The sequence below is a fragment of the Dipodomys spectabilis genome, unplaced genomic scaffold, assembly GCF_019054845.1.
Source record: "Dipodomys spectabilis isolate Male_0828 unplaced genomic scaffold, ASM1905484v1 ptg000240l, whole genome shotgun sequence".
In the NCBI taxonomy this organism is placed as follows: Eukaryota; Metazoa; Chordata; class Mammalia; order Rodentia; family Heteromyidae; genus Dipodomys; species Dipodomys spectabilis.
This window is the reverse complement of record NW_024870917.1, coordinates 1,935,861-1,956,109: the sequence shown is the minus strand read 5'-3', so window position 1 is coordinate 1,956,109 and position 20,249 is coordinate 1,935,861. Positions and strand designations below refer to the sequence as shown.

General features: G+C 45.9%; 1 protein-coding gene across 1 annotated transcript in view; it reads left to right on the top strand.

Moving 5' to 3' along the window:
• Positions 1 to 19,559, top strand: part of Bcas1 (brain enriched myelin associated protein 1) — a 59,845-nt gene extending 40,286 nt beyond the window's left edge. Inside the window, exons 10-13 of the mRNA XM_042699292.1 lie at positions 2,242 to 2,412; positions 7,878 to 7,943; positions 10,764 to 11,027; positions 19,236 to 19,559. Of these exons, the coding sequence (XP_042555226.1) occupies positions 2,242 to 2,412; positions 7,878 to 7,943; positions 10,764 to 11,027; positions 19,236 to 19,310 (576 nt within the window). The 3' untranslated portion in view covers positions 19,311 to 19,559. The remainder of the gene's footprint in view (positions 1 to 2,241; positions 2,413 to 7,877; positions 7,944 to 10,763; positions 11,028 to 19,235) is intronic.
• The last annotated feature ends 690 nt before the right edge of the window (positions 19,560 to 20,249 follow it).

Genomic DNA, 20,249 nt, shown 5'->3' with positions numbered 1-20,249 from the left:
CCCGGGCCCTGAGTTCAAGCCCCTGGTCCAGCACCAAAAAAAGAAAGAATCATAATGTCTAAACACAGAACCATTAAAATCTGGGGTCTATAAATCAAACTCTGTGCATTACTTCCCATCTTTCATCCTTTGACCCTTGATCAGAAGCAAGGTCGGCAACTACCTTCCCCAAAGTATTTGATAGGGATTTGTCTAGACCAGTCATCCTAATTTTTTCACCACTAGTTAATCTAGGGGTAAGGATATGGCTTAGTTTCAGCCAATGAAAATTATATATCCTGAAATAAAGTATCAGAACTCAGAAGTTCACTTATAGCAAATTCTTTACTATGACCACCACCACCCCAAAAAAAAAAACCAAAATCCTTCCATCTCAGGACATTGAATTGAGGATGTGATGCCTGGAATTGTAACTGCTGTTTTATGACCAGGAGGTAACAGCAGGGCGAAAATCCAGTATACTAAGCGTAGCAAAACCAAAGGACCTAAAGCACCAAAGTTCTTAAAGACACTGTAGAACCCATGAAAAAAAACAACAACAACAACCAGAAGACCCTACTTTCAAACTCTTTGTTCCACATCTTCCTGGCTAGTCTACTATTCAGTTGCCAGCAGAAAAGACCATACTCCTTGAAATGCCTATAATCCCTTGAACATGACTTGGGCCAACTCCTTCAACCATTTACGCTTTTCTTTGTAAAATATAGACTGTTTCTTGAGGTTCTATATAACCAACGCCTACACTGGAAGATATTGTAAGAGGGAGTTATTAGCATAATCATCTCTAAATAATGGATGTATGGATGGGTGACTCTGGATAATTCATGCTTAAGGAGTAAATAGGCCTAACATTAACACAAGTAACAACCACTACCATTAATTGAATGTTTATTATGTGCCTGGCAGAGACCAAGGGACTCGATGTGTATGGCTGGGTCAGTCCTCAGAACCGTTCTAGGGTATATAGTGTGCCACTGAGCAGGGGGGAGAAGACAGCATGACCTCAGACAAGGCCTGCAAAGGAGAAAGGCAAGGTTTAGGTCCAGGCAGCTTGCTCCAGAGCCTGAGGACCTCAACAGCCAATATCATACAGCCTGCACCCCTGTCTGTGCCCTGTGGCTTGTGCCCTGGCCCTGTGCCTAAGACTTACTTTCTAGAGTGCATCCATATCCAACCACCAGTCCAGCTCATCCTGGCTTCCTAGAGTCAGGCTGGGGCCCCAGGAGCTAATTCACATGCACATTTGGCTAATCCAGTGGTTTTCTTTCTTTCTTTCTTTCTTTTTATTGTCATGGCCTACCACAACTTGAGATCCATTCACAACCATCCTTACTGTCCTTTTTTCTCACCTAGCGAGCCATTGCTTATTAACACACTAGAAGGGAAATAGAAGTCACAACATGTCTTAAGAAGTACTGGAATGTGCTCCTGTGGTTTTATTGCTAAGCTTTGGGGTGTTCTGCCTGCTAACCTGGTGTCGGGTACTTCTCCATGTTTGCTGATAATAGGAGATGACAAACCCAGGTGCTGGTGGCTCACACCTGTAATCCTAGCTACTCAGGAGGCTGAGATCTGAGGATCATGGTTCAAAGCCAGCCCAGGCAGGAAAGTCCATGAGACTCTTATCTCTACCAGAAAACCGAAAGTGGCGCTGTGGCTCATGTGGTAGAGCACGCGCCTTGAGCTGAAGAGCTGAGGGACAGCACCCAGGCCCAGAGTTCAAGTCAGCCTTCTTCCAGGTTCTCTTTGTAGATCTGAGCTGACAGGGAGTGAGAAGGAGCCACTGACATGTTGGTAGCTCCTGTTTTAAGCGACGGGTGAGAAGGTGCAGGTCTCACGGAGGAGATCCAGTCTGGGAAAGCTAGTGGCCTTTGCAATGTCCTCCTGCAAAGCCGCAGTCTCAGAAGAGGTGTGAGGGGGCCAGGTGTCGTTGCCTCTATGGTAGCCCCAAGAGTTGGGATTGCTGGAGTGAAGTTCCACACACACACAAAAGGGACCTCCTGGCAATGCCTTGTGCCCCAGGGGGCCTTCTATCTCCAGGGAAGTCCACCCGTCCGTCACCCAGCTGCTGGCTGTTTGGGATCACATCCCGCACTTGAAGAGGGTCACTTCTAGAAGGTCTGACTAGGAAGAACAGCCGCTCCATCATGAGACCCTGTAGAAAACACGTGTTGTGGGGGAGACACCTGCCCTGGTTTGGCTTTCTGTTTCACTTTCTCCTTACCTGGCAAAACAACTCAGGTGGTGTGTGACTCAGCAGTAGAGACTGTAAGGTGTGAGAAAGTAGAGTGCACCTTGCAGACAGTGGACCTCACTGAAGGCGAGGCTGCACCTGCACCCACACAAGCGAAGCTCCAAGAAGAAGAGAGCCAACCACGGAGGAGCTCCCTGATGGCATTTCTCAGACAAATGGTAAGTGCCCGCCTGCACGGGATTGAAGGTGACACTTGGGGCACAGAAACAAACATGAATGGTACACATGCAGCTCCATCATAGAGGATCATAGAGGAAGTGTGCTGCTAATACTCTAACCCCTCTTTAACTCCACCCAGTTCCCTTTTTAACTAAGGATGAGGTGGTCAAGGGTCCTAGGTGTCCTAGAAGTGAATGGTACTGCCTGCCTTTCATGTTGTGTGTGTTTAAAGTTTCCTTCTGTGGGTGGCAAATGATACTGCATTTCTCATTAGGGTGATAATATTGAGTTCCCTTTGGTTCAAATATTTTTATTTACCTAAAGAACATAAGGCAGGCCAGGTGCCAGTGGCTCACACCTGTAAACCTAGCACTCAGGAGGCTGAGATCTGAGGATAGCCATTGAAAGCCAGCCTGGGCAGGAAAGGCCATGAGACTCTTTTCTCCAGTTAACTACCAGAAAACTGGAGTTGTGCTGTGACTCAAAGTGGTAGAGTGCCAGCCTTGAGTAAAAGAGCTCAGGGACAGCAACCAAGCCTGAGTTCAAGTCCTGCAACTGACACAAAACAAACAAAAGGACACATGGTATTTTTAAGGATTGTGTTAAAAGTCCAAATTATGTAGGTATGGTGGTGTACACCTGTAATCTCAGGCTTAGAGATAGGAAAATCGTAAGATTTGAGACCAATTCTGGGACACACAGTGACACCCTTTCTCGAGAAATGACTGAGCCAGTGGCTCAGGCATGTAATTCTAGCTACTCAGGAGGCTGAGATCTGAGGATCATGGTTCAAAGCCAACCCAGGCAGGAAAGTCCATGAGACTCTTATCTCTGCTGGGCCCTTCTGTCTCCTGACTGTAATCCCAGCTACTCTGAAAGCTGAGATCTAGGGATCATAGTTCGAAGCCAACCAGAACAGATAAATTCAAGAGACTCTTACCTCTAGTAAACCAGAAAAAAAAAGCTAGAATTGGAGGTGTGGCTCAAGAGATAAAGCACACACCTTGAGTGGAAAAGCCAAGTGAATAAGAATTTAAGACCCTGAGTTCAAACCCCAGTACTGGTATCAAAACAAAAAATAAACAACAACAAAAGTATACACGCATTATATGACTTCAACAGCCAGGAACTTCTATAATACAATGAAACAAAACCTAAAATCAGCAGGTTAACCAAACCTCAAGTGAAAGGTCATTGATTTAATTCTCTTTTAATGAAAAACACAAACTTAATTATAATGTGTCTTTATTTTCAGTATCTGGGAGTTTAATCCTTAGAGAAAGAAAATTCTCCAGTTTCATAAGCTCAGACCCGTAAAGAGTTCTTTCTAGTCCACAAACAAAATGAAACACAGTAAACCCCTTGCCAGCGGGGGCTGAAGTGTATTAGAAATAATTCTGTCAGAGATTGTTGGCAGGGCTCATTTCCTTTTTTGTGTTGGTTTCTCGCAGAGTCAAAGGTATAAAGTAGGTCAGAGGTACTATGTATGGCTGGGCTATCTCTATTGCTGGCCACTAGCTCTACAATTTAGCACCAAGATCACCATTTTCAGTATCTAAGCCAATTTTTATGCCAGGACAAGAACACACATTGACCAGGTTCTGGCAACTCATCTGAATGATAAATGAGATCACCAATATTTCACCAAAATACCATGAGCAATCCCTTTTCTGGATGCTGGCTAGTTAAGAAATACAGAAAAAAAAAGAAAATAGAGTAACAGTCCCTTCCAATCAACTTGACTTAAAAGAGAGGAAAACAAAAGAAACTGAATAATCCAGAACTTTCTAACCCGCGCCTTGCATCCATCCCCAATAAACTCTCAAGTTAGAATGAGGCTCTACGTAACCTCAGTTTACTCCTAGTGGTGTCTATTAGATGCACTTTTCCAGCAGCCACAGCTAGAAAAGTCTTAGTGTTTGGGTGAGAGAGGATTGGATATGAAAATCCTTTGGGATTGGCTCTCCATAGAATATGGGCAGAAGGAAGAGAGGACACTGTCTTCCTCAGCAGCCCTCGGTGGAGAAGAACAACAGGTTTATCATGTTCACTGCTCGTACTACCTCAGAAGTTGAATATTATTCTTTCCTTTTAACTCTCTCTCTTTTTTTTTTTTTTGTCTGTCATGGGGCCTGAATTCTGGGCCTGGGTGCTGTCCCTCAGCTCTTCAGCGCAAGGCTAGCGCTCTACCACTAAAGCCACAGCACCACTTCTGGCTATTTCTGCTTATGTGGTGCTGAGAAATCGAACCCAGGGCCTCATGCATTCGAGCGAGGCACTCACTCTACCACTGAGCCACCTTCCCAGCCCCTCCTTTTAACTCTCAAACACTGCTCCAAAGCTCCATGGCTGCTGGGCTTTTCACTTAGAACTCCAGCCATCCTGATTGTCCTTTTTCTCTTTTGTGATTAAGTTGTGGGGTTTGCAGTCCACAAATATTCCCACTGCTCCCTGCAGTTAGGCCAGGCCAGCTCATTCCTTGGCTGGCTCTGTCCCTGTGGATGTGTGAGTTTGTAACCCCGATATAAAACCGCTACACTGTTTACAAGTTCTTTGGCAGGTATTGCTCATTCAGAGTAACCTTTATTCCACTGGTGGACATTTAGATTGTTCTAAGCATTTTTCCAATTCTTCTTTCATTCATTTACTTTGTTCAGTGAAGAATTAGCCAGTGCTCACTTACATTCTGGACAGTAGAGGATCAGCAGCAATCTTGCATTGTGAGGACTTTCCATCCTCATGGAGAATACACTCCGTGGTGGGGAGGGGATCCGACTCCATGCCCAGACCCAGTGGGTCCCAGACCTCTCACGCATGGCTTCTCCCTCTCTTGAAGGCCTTTAGCCACTCACTTTTAGGCACATGTGTTAAGATACCCTACTCCTGGAAGTCAGCTCCAGGGATTATTTTTCAGGAAGTAACTTTTGGCAACATATTCATGGCTTCCAAATTGATTTAAAGTCTTGGATTTATGCAGCGGGGGAGAAAGCCTCCTTGAAGGGCTTGTAAATAGTGATGTGCCTGCCTGCTGTGAAGCACAGCAGAAATTTGAGGGGCTTCCTTGGAGCCAAATAAGTGAATGTTTCAAATTCGTTTTAAATAGTATTGGAAAAATACGATTTAGCTAGGCACAGGTGGCTCACACCTGTAATCCAAGCTACTCAGGAGGCTGAGATCTGAGGATAGAGGTTTGAAGTTAGCCCAGGTAGGAAGGTCTGTGAGACTCTTATCTTCAATAAACTACTCAGAAAAAGCTGGAAGTGGTGCTGTGGCTCGATTAGTAGAGGATTAGCCTTGAGTACAAAGAGGCTCAGGGACAGCACCCAGGCCCAGAGTTCAAGACCTAGGACTGGCAAAAAAGAAAAAAAATACATTATTTAAAGCAAATGATTGATTTAACCTAGGCAGGATAACATACTCCCTTAATCCTAGCATTTAGGTGGCTGAGGTAGGAAGATCATGAGTTCTAGGTCAGCCTGGGCTATGCAGTGAGACCTCTGAGAGAGAGAGGGAGAGGAAGAGAGAGAGAGAGAAAGAGAAAGGGAAGGAGGGAGGGAGCAAAGGAAGGAGGAAAAACTAGAAAGGAAGACAGGAAGGAGGGAGGGCGAAGGAGGGAATGAGTCAATAGAAAACCGAATTGCAAACACTGTTCTGCATGGTTTCTCCAGTCACCATATTATTGGTTTTCTACCTTCAACCCTCTTGTCACTCCTGTTTCTTTCACATATTTTAATATTCCATGGCAGAATGACTCTCAGTTGAATAATTTTATTTCAAACCAAATACATTGCCTAAATCCTTACTAAAGAAACAATTTTCTTTCCAGAAATCAACTTCTCATAAAAATAAAAATAGAAAAAATAGCATCTTGTATTTGAGTTAAGAGAAAACAAAATCCTGTAAGACCTAACATCATATCACTCACATGTAGAAGCACCACTTCACAGAAATCCTACAGACCCCCTGTGCTCTGGAGTAATTACAAGAAGCATCTAAGATATCAGCATTTGCTAAATAACAAAGCACCCTTATGCATATTAATTCAGCTGCACACCAGGAAAGTAGATATCCAATGTGCTAGTTTGTCTTTATAAAGTAAATGACCAGGATGCTGAATTCATGCACCCACCAACGAAGTAAGCAGACTCAGAACCAAACTGGTGGAAGGTAGAGCTGTGTAGGTTTGGGAGTTAGCATCTGTACATATAACAACACCTCTCCCCTCTCCGTGGCATTGCGTGTTATTTTTTTTTAACTCTTCCTGACAGCTCTTTCCATGGACCATTAGTTTTATAGGAAAACCTTGGCTGGAGTAATATCCTCAGGCTTAGAGAGAGACTGTGAACTTTAATATTGGACCAATTAAAGGCTTAAATCAAGAGATAGCCAAGAAATGAGGTTCTTGCTGATTACACGCAATCTAATAGGTATAATCAAAACTGTTCAGAATTACTATCTGGGGAGAACAGATGTAGGGAGGAGTCTCCCTCATCCCAGTCTTTCCCTGCATATTAATGTACTGGTGATGATCTGCTCTTTAAAGGAAGAGTTTCTGAGGAAGTATTTATCTGGGCAATGTCTGCCTTCCTCCCACGCTTCGGGGCATCGCCATCATGTGATGTCAGTACCAACGACAACAGCAATATCACCGATTGTCGGTGATGTACACTCAGCGGGGCAGGGGCCTGTGCTGAGCGGGTCCCGTGTGCCCTGAGTGTGGAAACCTTTTGCAGCCAGGACTGGGGGACTCCCTTGGGTCTGCGAACGCCTACCTTCCCAGCCCTGAGATAGGAGTGAAAGCTGTCCGTTCTGTTTTGTCAACCTCTCAGGCTCCCCCTTTACCCAGATGGTACGGCGTGCGTGCGCGCACACACACACACACACACACACACACACACCCCTCAGCCCCCTGCCGCTGACAGGATGTGGAGGTGGAGTGATGAGAAGGAGGCTCCATATCCAGATCCCTATCTCTCAGGAAGGTTATTATCTGGTGCTAATGGAGATTAAACTCAGGACCTTGTGCTTAAAAGGCAGGTGCTCTACCACTTGAACCATGTTCCCGGCTTCTTTTTCCCTTGATTATTTTCGAAAAGGCCATCTATCTATTTGCAGTATGGTCTTTCTTATGCTCAGGCTGGCTTGGATGTTGCTCTTCCCAGATGTGTGTTTATCTGTGTCACTGGGGTGGACAGGCAGATACAATTGCACCCAGCCATTGGTTGAGATGGAGTCTTATGGAGCTTGATACCTGGGCTGGCCTCAAATTGTGATCCTCAACCTGTACCTCCCAAACAGGAGGAATACAGGTGTGAGCCACTGCACCTACCGTGGTCTTCGAGTTTCCTTGATCCCGAATCTCTAGAACAAATGACTAAGATCGTCCATTTCAGAGTTGCCCAGCACTCCTGGCACTCACCATGCCTGTGATCGCTGAGAGGTCACCGTGTGCTTGTTATTGTAGTCAGTGAGAGGGGACGGAGGGACCACCCGCTCTGGAGAACCGGATGGGAAAGACTCTGGCTGCCACGTAAGTGAGCTTGAACTCCGTGGTGGCGGGTGTAGCTGCCGTACCCTCTCTCTCTCTCTGCAGCCTCGTTTCCCATGTGATTCTGAGCCACAGCCAACTGGTGCCCCAGCCCCAGACTCAGCAGCAGGCGCTGGGCTGAGCTCTGCAGACGCAGCAAGGAGTAGCTGCAGGTCCTCGGTCACTTCGCACTGATCTCCCCTTCCTCCCCTGAGAGCCCTTCCAAGCCCACCAGTCATTGTTAGGTCTTCTCCATTCTTGCTGGCACTGATCACAGATCATAACCATTCACCACCTGTGAGCTGCCTGTCTCCTCTGCCCGTTCCCAACCCCATCCAGAACTCAAGCAGCCAGCAGGTTTCCATTCTAGACTGAATCCACAGACAAGGAGACCAGAGAATCATTCATTATTATCTGAAAACATCAGGTTCTAAGCCAGTAAAAAGGAAATACCAGCCTGGGGGGAATGGGCCTTCCTGTGGTAAATGGACATTGTCCATCAAAATCCCCTCTGGCAGATAGCCAATGAGAGCCAGAGTTTCCTGTGTGTCCCACCCCCAGCCTACACAATGGGGAAGGAATGCGTGGTGGGAGTATGTGGAGGGCATCTTGCTGGCCACCATCCAATCAACACGTGCCAAAGGAGACCTGGTGCTGGGGAATAATACCGGGGAGGAACAGGGCTCGCCCTCCAGTCCAGGAGAGCGAGAGAGGCAGGCACACTGGCGAGCAGAGACATCCCTGGGGAAATAACCACGCGTGTAAGCGAAGGACAGCAAGCCAGGCCCCCGGGGCTCACGCCTGACATCCTAGCTTTCAGGAGGCTGAGATTGGAGGATTGTGATTTGAAGCCAGCCCAGGCATCAGTCCATGAGACTCTTATCTCCAATTAATCAGCAAAAAGCCAGAAGTTGAAATGAGTCAAGTGATAGAGCACTAGCCTTGAGTAGAAAAGCTCAGGGACAGTGCTCAGGCCTTGAGTCCAAGCCCCAGAACTGGTGTGCATGCATGAACACACACACACACACACACATAGAAGAAAAAGAGCAGCTGTGTGTCCCATGAGATGGGTCAGCCTTCCAGCCTTCTTTAGACCACAGAAGCAGGTGATACTTTGAGACCTGGCCCACAGCCCTGACAGCAGACAGAAGGGAAATTGACATCTACTTGGAAGCCTTTTCCTGGAAGGAAAGGCGGAGGCCATGAGCTGAGAAGTAAGGTAGAGAGGAAGGGCTAGAGATAAGCCCGAGGGACCCGGGGCCTCATTGTGTCACCCTAAGCATCTGCCCATGGCACTCAGAATCCCAAAGAGAGGAATGGCCACCATGTTCCCAGGCCCACCAGCTCTGCCACTCCTTGGGGCTTCTCGGGATGCAGAACTGCCAGTTCCTTCTCCTGGATCTTCTGCACTCCAGGACAAAGCAAAGGAGCCTGGCACAGCCCAGACACAGGCCAAACAGGCCTTTCATCCCCAGCTAACTTAACCCTTTCCCCGCCATGAGCGTCCCGTCTTTTGTTACTTCCACACAGACAAGTCACCGAAAAGACCAGACAGTTTATTCCAGGTCATGCAGCCAGAGTGGGTGGTGCTAAATCCACACCAGGTCCCTGACTCCAGATCCTTAGCTCTGTACATGTGTGTGTGTGTCTGTCTGTCGGTCTGTCTGTCTGTGTCGTCTGTGTCTGTGTGTGCATGCACTGCCATTTGAACTCAGTGTCTTGAGTGCTGTCCCTTGGATTTTTTTGCTCAAGGCTAGCAATCTATTACTTGAGTGTGTGTGTGAGTTAATTAGAGATGAAGAGTTTCACAGACTTTTCTACTTGGCTTCAGATCTCAGCCTCCTTGAGTAGCTGGGATGAGCCACCAACACCTGGCCACATCCTGAGTGTTTAGCCACTTGCTAAACAGTCTACCCAACTAAAATGGCACAGGAGGTCGAATGGTCACTGGCTCCTGGCCTGTCTAAGGACTCCTGGTGCAGTTGCTGTTCTCTGGGGCCATCTCCGTCTCTGAGCTGGCTGTGGCTCTGGGGAATTTGCATCTAGGCACTGGCAGCTTGGTGGTAGCAGGATGCAGTGTGCATGCAGGCTACAGATAGCTTCCTGGGAACACTGGCTGCTGTTGCTTATAATTGTCAATGTGAAAAAAATCCTCTTGAAGCTGGCATAGGCAGGACAATGCTTCAGGAATAGCTAGATCCAGGAGTAACGCATGACATGTTAGCCCCTGGTTTCTTTCTTTCTTCCTCCCCTCTACCCCCTTTCCTCTTTCCCTCCCCCTCCCCTCTCCTCAGCTTTCTTACATTGGCTTCCTCTCAAGGCCTATTTTCCTGGAATGACTTCAGTTCTGGGCACCCCACGCTTCTATTTTCATCATTTCAATTCTAATGGAAAATGACAAGGCCCCTCTGGGTTACTTTAGCAAAGCTTCTGTCTGGCTTTGACTACCTTGAACCAATCATAGTTCGCCAATGCGGTGCGATGCTCCGATTGGCCAGGCTAGAGTCACGTGGTCTTGTCCAGGGGCAGGATTCATTTCCCTAGGCCACGCAGAATAGACAGGGGGAGAAGAGTAACTTCTCAGATAAATCCAAAGTCTACCAAAAAAGAGAACGGAATGCTTGCTGGGGATGCACAAAATTAAGTACTGCATCCTCAGAGAAATCAGTGTGTCGCCCGCTGTGTGCCACCTTGCGCAGCTTTCTTGTTTTTCACTTCACCTAAAACTCCTGGGAGTGTGAGCATCCCTGCTGTAAGATCCATTCCCCTGTGGAGAACTGGGTCTCGGCCACTGAAAAAGGGCTCTGTTTGAACTTGCTGCAGACTTCCAACTCCACAGAGAAGGCCACCACGCCCCCCGAGCCGGAGCCCACGGGGACAGCCCAGCAGGGCAAAGAGGGGTCCTCGAAGGAGAAGAAGCCAGCGCCCGAGGGGAGCAAGCCGAAGAGCGGCAAACAGGAGGCCAGAGAGCCCGCCCAGTGTGCCCAGCAGGCCAGGGTGGATTCGAACTCACTGCAGAACGGGGACAAGCCCCAGAAGAGACCTGAGAAGCGGCGGCAGTCACTCGGGGGCTTCCTCAAGGGCTTGGTAGGTGGATTTCCACCCCCCCCCCCCGGATTTTGGGCAATATTTCCACTTCCAAAATGGAGAGGCATGGGGAGCAGAACCATGTGCTGCTTTGAGTTGGGGGGTCCAGGAGGGTCGGTGGTGCCAGACAGGAGGCCGGGGACGCTTTTGTGGGACCAGGTACAGCACCGGCTCAAGTCCAGGGGGTACTGAGCTCGGTGAGTTTGGTGTGTTTGGAGAAGAGAGAGAAGTTGTATGTTGTCCTGCAGGGCCGTGGGGCAGATGTGAAGGACAGGGTTGCCTGGGAAAGCAGCTCATTTTAAATGTCAGCACTCACTTCCACAGCAGCAGAAGAGCATCGCCCTTGACAACTGAAGTGCATGGGTGCAGTTAGACAGCGTGCTCCAGGATGTAAACGTGACTGTAGCGCTGTCACTTGCAGGCTGGGTCACCTTTCTGAGCCTCAAGTCTTTTTCCAAGGAGGGGCTCCTCGGGACCCCCTCACAGGGTCAGCCTGAGAAGAAATGAGGTCCTGAGAATGATGCCCAGCCAGGACATTTTCCTGGGAAGGGTCATTGATGACATGGGCCTAGCCAGCCTCCTCAGAGGGGTGGCAGTATCCTGAGAGGCTGGTGCTGAGTCAGACAACAAATGCTCACACTTCCGTGCAAATGTGAAAGCCAGGAGCCCACTCCACCCCCTGGCTGAAGTTCAGACAGATGAGCAGTGAGCAGGGCCCTGGCTCTCAAGAGCAAACGTGAGCAGAAACAATCTCCCAGGCTGCCCGGGGACCACCACATCCCACCCAAGAGCCACTGCGGCCCCCAAAGCCTGAGCAAGGTTGAGGAGTCCTCAGACACAGCCATGTGGCATGGCGGAGGCCAGCAGAGGAGGGGGTGGCTCACAGAGTCTCCTCAGGGGTGACAGATGTGGGGACGGAGGAAGGAGCAGCCACGGCTCTGAGTGTTCCTGACCACCCCTGTCACCAAGCAGTCCACTGCCCGCAGGTTCTGGTTATCACACTCCACAGGTGTCCTAGACAGGATGAAGGGTCCAACTTGACCACTGGAAATCATTATTATTAATAGTTTTCTGCCGCGGACCGGGTTCTGTCGGGACGACGGAGGACACCTAAGGGAGGAACCTGGAATAGGTGGGGAGATGGCAAACAGACAACTCACACACATTAGGAGTGGATGCTGAGTGCGATTTAATGCAGAGGATAACAAACTTTTATAGCAAAAGTCTCCATGAGAAAGGGCAAAAGGTTACACAATCTTGCTGCAGGGCTTCTTTCTTGGGTGGTCACCTGATAGGCACTTGTTTCCGGCTTATCTCTAAGAAATATAATGGGTTTTGATGTTTTGTCATCAACTAACCATTACCTTATTTCTATAGAGGCCTTAACTGTCCCATAAGATCTTTCCCGTTCTTTCCTCAATAGCAAGGTCACCGAGGCCTACATCTAGCAAGTCTTTTAGTAAATGAAAGAGAGTAACAAGAAGTTCTTTCTCCTAAGTAGTTATCTCAGCAATTGCCATACATTCCTTCTATTCTAGCCGCGCCTACAGCTTCTTGTAAATCTCTTACAAACAATTCCTTCTGCTGAAATGACATCATGAAACCCCCAATATTTACTTATGACTTGTCTACTAGCCTCCATAAGAGGGGTTTTAGGTTAGCACTTAACTCTGGTGAGTTAGTCATATTTTTAAGACACTCATCAGATATTGGAGTCGCCAACACTCTTAAGAAAGAGCTTTGAATAAGGGAACGTTGACAATGAGCAAGTACAAAGAGCAGTAGAAGCAGTAAAAGATTAATAGGCACTCTTATGCAGTGAAGAAAGGCAGAAACACATCTTTTCCCAGGGGTTTTTCCAGCCTTTTCCCAGGACTAGGCCTCTTAGAAGCCCTATTCTCCGAGGTAGACTTCGGTGAAGTCCCAAAACTTGGAGATAGGTTTCTGTAAAGCCCCATTCTCTGAGGTAGACTTCGGTGAAGTCCCAAGACTCACAGATAGGTCTCGAAGCCCCTATCATGGTCTGATAGATGGTCTCCCATGCTAAGCAGACTCTACTGGGGTCGGCGTGGCATTTGCCCCTTTTTTTTTTTTTTTTTTTTTTTTAAATTTTCACCAGTCCTGACTTCGTGTATCACAGTTAACTCAATTTTATACCAGCTGTACTTGTAAGCTCCAATTTTAAGACATACTCATACCATTTGCTACATACTTAAACTTTCTGAGGTTTGTCTTCTTTAAAGACAATTCTTACTTTTCAAATCCTTTCTTATCCAAAGTGGATATCAATTTTTTCCCCAATTCCTTTCCCAAGGCTTTCTTTACTACCTTCTTTACAATCCCTTTTCCAAGGCTTTCTTTACCACCCTCTTTCTTTACAATCCCTGAGCATCTTTGTAGCTGTAGTTTAAAACTGCACAATTTTCCTTTTGCTTGCGGAACCTTTATCTTAGAACAGCCTTAAGGCACCACTGTGATGTAGAAGCTTGCTAGATTTTAAGGCTAAGAGTATTACCTCCATTGATAACACACTCAGGTTATTACCATACCAGAGCCAAACTAGGCTGTGACCATAGAGTGGATTTTCAGTCACTATGCACTGGCAAGCAAGCCAGTGATATCCTTGTCCCCAATATCCACTGTGGGAAGAGAGGGTTTTTGGATATCACCCAAAAGAATGTCCGACAAGATCGTAGATTTAGCAGCAGTCAACCAGGAAGCAGACTGAGGTGATGGAATCTTTAGGCAGGAGTTTCTCCAGGTGGCTGTCAGGCAGTCGTTGAACTTTAACCATTAGGGTATGCAGCAGCAGCAGCAGCAGGATCTCTCAGTGGCTCCAAGGGACTGTCACACCTCATGCTGGGCTGTAAATTCCTACACAGACTGGTTAAGGATACATTGCATAGGCTTGGCAGGCTTTGATCCTGCTGGTTTTTAAGATGTTTAAACAATAGCCCAGGACAATTTACCAAAATCACAACTTTTTTACTAACCAGATATTTTTGTAAATAGAGACAGAAGGCTCAGAAGGCTGTCTTGTAGCCATCTCTGACAGATGCAGTCTCCACACCTTGCATACCTACAACAGTTAACACTATTCTTTATGCCTTTTTTTTTTTTTTTTTTTTTTTTTTGCCTCATTTCTCCAAAATTTCTGACTCTGGACCCTTGATCTTAAAAATGGGGGTAGAAGGGCGAAGATCCATCTTCTGTAACTTCTTCAAGCTGACTTTAGGGGCGTTGATCTTACCTAGCCAGGAACCTATAACCTTAGCCTATTTTACAAAGAGGCTATCAGGGTTAGATGTCATTAGGAACAATATTTAACCTTTGACAACTGCACAGACCTTTTCTCCGGCTACAGCAGTGTAGCTTGTTTAGCACTCTGGTTTGCAAAAGCATCTTCCTAGATGGCTTAGGAATGTGATCTCAACAATGCCTAAGATGCCTAAGTTACCTTTGCAGGCCTTTAGACAGATATCAATAGAAACACACTCAGGTTTGCAAACTTTTTCCTGAGCAAATGAACTTCATGTAACTAGTGTCAGCCAATCAATTAAAGCTTTTTGGCACATAAAGGGGTTGAGATTTAAACTATCCCCCACATTTTATAACATTAGCTTTTTACTATCATAGAGGATTGGCAAGTTCCTGTCTCTTACAAGGTAGTCATGAACATTAGGCATGCTTCCAAACTATCTTCCTATGACCTCCCGGCTCTGACCAGTTTTGAAAGGCCACGCACAAATGACACTAAGATCTGACATTTCTGCCATCCAAGCAGTGGCTTACTGCCTCTGGATGCTCCTCCATTGCTTTTGTCCCAGGAGTGTCTTCTCCACATTGGGATAAATGCCTCATTGGCATTTCCCTTTAGCTGGTCGCTGGACTCGAACTCAGGGCCTGAGCACTGTCCCTCAGCTCTACAGCTCAAGGCTAGCACTCTGCCACTTTGAGTCCCAGACTCGGGGCTTGAATACTGTCCCCTAACTCTTCAGTCCAGGGCTAGTACTCTGCCACTGTGAGTCTCGAGCTTGGGGCTTGAGTACTGTCCCCTGACTCTTTAGTCCAGGGCTAGTACTCTGCCGGCTGAATAGAGATGACAGTCTCACTGGGACCTTTTTCTGCCCGGGCTGGCTTTGAACCAGTTTGCAGATCAGTGAGTCTTATAAAAGGCCACTTTCCTCCAATTAAAAGCAACAAGGTGGTCAACATAGAAGTAGCTTTTAAGCATGCTCTTACCTGAAACTTATTAAGAGTCAAAGTTACATTTGACAAACTTTTAAGAATCCTCTGTGTTTTGCTCTGGACTTTGCTGGAGACTTAAAAAGACCTATAAGAGCAAACTAGAATAGCAATTCTTTTGATAATCTTAATTTTTCCTTTGTGCACATTGAGGCCAATGTCAAGAACAATTTTACATTTAAACTTTATATCCAAAAATCCATTTTTTTAAATTAATTTTTTAAAAGCCTCTTATTAATCACCTTTAATATTTCATACTTTAGTTTTCATTTGCGTTTTGAAAAGATCCCTTGAAATCTTGAGGCCAAGTGTCACTCATTGCCTCTTGGTTGCTTGTTTTAAAGCAGACACACATTAAGATTTTTAAACTCAAATGACAATTTTTCCTTAATGCAAAAATTACAGTCACCATCATTATACCACGAGGCTAGACTTAACACCTCTATAACTTTCAAAAATATCTTAATTGTAAAACATTAAAAGCAAGTCACATTATACAAATAACTTTTTAGCCCTCTTTTTAAGGCCTTTCTAATTTTAATGTTAACACATCCAAGGGGAAGTTTTAGCAATACTAATCAGATCATCACATCACTCATTTTAACCATCATGTTTTCAGTCTGTATCTGCAGGGAAAAGAGAGAACAAAGATGGGCCACTCAGCCCCTTCTATGGAATGGGCACACACCCAATCCGACTCTTTAGGGTTAGATGAACTGCGTTCGTGCCAGCTTGCCTCACCATGCGTGGACTCCTCCCAGGGCCTGTCCCACCATGCATGACCAGCTGAACTGCACTTCTGCTTGCTCACCCCTTACCCCTAAAGATAGGTCTTCTGTTGGCTTCTAAGTTTTTCCCCGTCTCTTCTCTTGGTTCTCGAATGAAATACAGTTTTAGACAGACAAAACAGGTAACATCTTTGGCAGTGTTAAACTAACCTTTACATTTAAATTTCTAATATTTATCCCCAAATTTTAGCCAAGGGAATTAGATCCCAAACAGCCAATGCATTTTTGTTAAGCCAGATAACTTGATTACAGAATAAACAGTCTTATGCATTTTAAAACATTAGTCTTTTAAAATACCAGATTTTCTAATTTGCAAGTTAAAGAATCTTTACAAAGCCATTTAAAACAATGTGAAGATTTTTTAAAATCTTTGGTAATGTCCAAACCTCATAACCTTTTGAATTTTAAATTTAAACTCACCCAATTGTTACAGCATGCTGACAATTCTTATCTTTGAACATGTTCACAGACACACACAAAACACACAGATCTTAAAGCGCGCAAAAATCAAAATCAGTTGTACGTACATTATTTCAAGTTTTTAAACAAAAATTTAAGACAGTATTTCTTTTAACTAGGTACCTTTGTTGGGCTTCATTTTCCCAGAGCTTGCTTATCTAGCAAGGCAATTCACTAATTAGTCTTTTGAATCTCTGTGCTGTTCTCATTCAGCAAGCTGAATCCAGAGTCTGCTGAGTGAGCCTGCCATACTCACCCAAATCTTCCCTACCTCAGAAAACATAAAACGAACACACACACTAAACAAGACAAACAAGTGGCCACAAAGACAAAATCAGGTCTCAGTGAATGGGGTGACATCTCACCACTGACCAGGGGGACTCGAACCCCCTCTACCCGATCTCGAGGACAGCCCCACCCAGGCGTCCAGGGGACGTCTCCCACTGGCCCCGCTGGCAGTCTTATAGCGCGTCCGCCAAGACTCTCCGCCAGCCCCAAGACCACACCTGCAGGCTTTCACCATTCCTGAAATATGAAAATTGTATCAAATGATCTAATTGTTTCTTATTCTCTTGGGGAGGGGCTGATTGCCCCTCTGTCCGTTTTTTGTTTCCTCTCGAGGAGGAGTTCCGTCTTTATGGAACTTAGATTTACATTCACTTTTTCAATGGTTCCCTTTTTCCGTTTTTTGTTTCCTCTCGAGGAGGAGTTCCGTCTTTATGGAACTTAGATTTACATTCACTTTTTCAATGGTTCCCTTTTTCCCTTTTTTGTTTCCTCTCGAGGAGGAGTTCCGTCTTTATGGAACTTAGATTTACATTCACTTTTTCAATGGTTCCCTTTTTCCGTTTTTTGTTTCCTCTCGAGGAGGAGTTCCGTCTTTATGGAACTTAGATTTACATTCACTTTTTCAATGGTTGCCTTTTTCCTGTGGGAACCGAGGATTAGTTTGTTCTCCCTTTGCTGCTGTGGAGGCTTTAGTGCCTCTTGCTTTTAGCATATGTTTTAAAATAGAGACAAACTATCCTTATTCTTAGAAGATGAACTCCCCATAATTTACTCGTTATCTTTCTCAGTCACAACTGAGGGGCCTGCAGCACCCCAACGAGCTTCTGACTACTATTCCAGGTGAAAAGAAAAGAGAGAGATGCTTACCTCCCAAGGTTCCTTGACTAAAGAGACTGCTTCGTGCCCCGCTCTGAGCCTCAGCCTCTGCCCCACGTTGGGCGCCACCTGCCGCGGACCGGGTTCTGTCGGGACGACGGAGGACACCTAAGGGAGGAACCTGGAATAGGTGGGGAGATGGCAAACAGACAACTCACACACATTAGGAGTGGATGCTGAGTGCGATTTAATGCAGAGGATAACAAACTTTTATAGCAAAAGTCTCCATGAGAAAGGGCAAAAGGTTACACAATCTTGCTGCAGGGCTTCTTTCTTGGGTGGTCACCTGATAGGCACTTGTTTCCGGCTTATCTCTAAGAAATATAATGGGTTTTGATGTTTTGTCATCAACTAACCATTACCTTATTTCTATAGAGGCCTTAACTGTCCCATAAGATCTTTCCCGTTCTTTCCTCAATAGCAAGGTCACCGAGGCCTACATCTAGCAAGTCTTTTAGTAAATGAAAGAGAGTAACAAGAAGTTCTTTCTCCTAAGTAGTTATCTCAGCAATTGCCATACATTCCTTCTATTCTAGCCGCGCCTACAGCTTCTTGTAAATCTCTTACAAACAATTCCTTCTGCTGAAATGACATCATGAAACCCCCAATATTTACTTATGACTTGTCTACTAGCCTCCATAAGAGGGGTTTTAGGTTAGCACTTAACTCTGGTGAGTTAGTCATATTTTTAAGACACTCATCAGATATTGGAGTCGCCAACACTCTTAAGAAAGAGCTTTGAATAAGGGAACGTTGACAATGAGCAAGTACAAAGAGCAGTAGAAGCAGTAAAAGATTAATAGGCACTCTTATGCAGTGAAGAAAGGCAGAAACACATCTTTTCCCAGGGGTTTTTCCAGCCTTTTCCCAGGACTAGGCCTCTTAGAAGCCCTATTCTCCGAGGTAGACTTCGGTGAAGTCCCAAAACTTGGAGATAGGTTTCTGTAAAGCCCCATTCTCTGAGGTAGACTTCGGTGAAGTCCCAAGACTCACAGATAGGTCTCGAAGCCCCTATCATGGTCTGATAGATGGTCTCCCATGCTAAGCAGACTCTACTGGGGTCGGCGTGGCAGTTTTCCAGCAGGTAGCTCACCACAAGTACTGTGTCCACATACAAACTTAGACTCCATGACTTGTAGTGTCCCTCCCCTCCTGGGGTAAAGGAAGGAGTGAGGGTGTTAAACCCCTTAGACAGTTCTCCCAGGAAGTGACATCAGAAGCCCATTCAGCTGATCCGGAGCATATTATCTGCTGTGTGCACCTGTATTACGCTGAGGCCTATACCACACCCTATACTGCTCTATGCTGTAGGGTGGAGCTTACAGCCCTACTTCCTGTGACAGCCAGGAGTAACACACACTATGTTATTAATACATAAAACTTTCTTACTTCCAATTAATTAGCAAAAAAAGAAGCTAAGGGACAGCACCCAGACCCTGAGTTTAAGCCCTCTTGCACACACACACACACACACATGCACTAATGAAATTATGACTGTTGCTCCTGTTAAGTGCCTTCAGCAGTCTTCTACCTCTGCTTTGTTTTTCTCCAGGGACCAAAGCGGATGTTGGATGCCCAAGTGCAGACGGACCCTGTATCCATCGGACCTGTGGGCAAAGCCAAGTAAACAAACCAGCGCCGCCCCGCCAGGTTCTCCTCCCCCAGGATGCATTCTGTCAACTCCATCCCCTGCCCTGACACACACTGTGTATATATCTCCTCTTCACACAGCCGTCCCGTAGCCTCCTGCCTGCGCACTAAACCTGAGCTTAAGCCCGACTGTTGTACATTGAGGTGTATCATTTACGTCTCAGATCTAGTCTTTCCTAGAAAATCACCATAAAGGTGGGTTAGCGGGCCAACTAGTTAAAGCAGGAAAGTGGATGGTTGTCCGCCAGGAGGAGAGGGAGGTAGAGGAAGACATTGGTGTCATGTGCAATAGAGGTAGCAAGTAAGTTGCAGGAAAAAAAACAAAAAAAACATATCTATGAAGTGGGGGAATGGAGCTTTTCAGCAAGTGCTCATCCTCTAAGCCTGGAGAGGGGAGAGGAGGATCCACTTGTTTAAGTGAATGCTTCAAAGAGGGAGAATTCAGGCGAGCTCCATGTTGGGCTGGTGCCAGTTTCCTAGAATGGAGTGTGTGGGATCTGAAGAGGGGGAGAATTCAGAGCTGGTGTTCAAAGTGGGTCCTTGAGAGTCATTGATGGGGTGGAAATGGTTTCTTGGAGAGCGCTTGCAATCATTTGGGGAAGTAATTGTTTCTGGGTCTCAGGGGCAAGGGTGAGAATTATAACTTCAAAAAAGAAAAAAAAAAGTAATAAAAGTAAACGGGGTTGCAGGTTTATTTTTCAACACAAGGGGGAGCCATAGCCTCCTTTTTTTTTTTTTTTTTTTTTTAATCTGCCACCAGAATCCCTAACAAAGATTGAATGCTTCTCAGATGGCGGAAGGGCTGGCTTCATATGTTCCGTCTGACACTTATCACGAGTCTGTCTGTAATTTCCTAATGTTCTCAGGTTCTCTGATTAAAAAAACCTCCCTATAACTCCAATTAATAAACATTTAC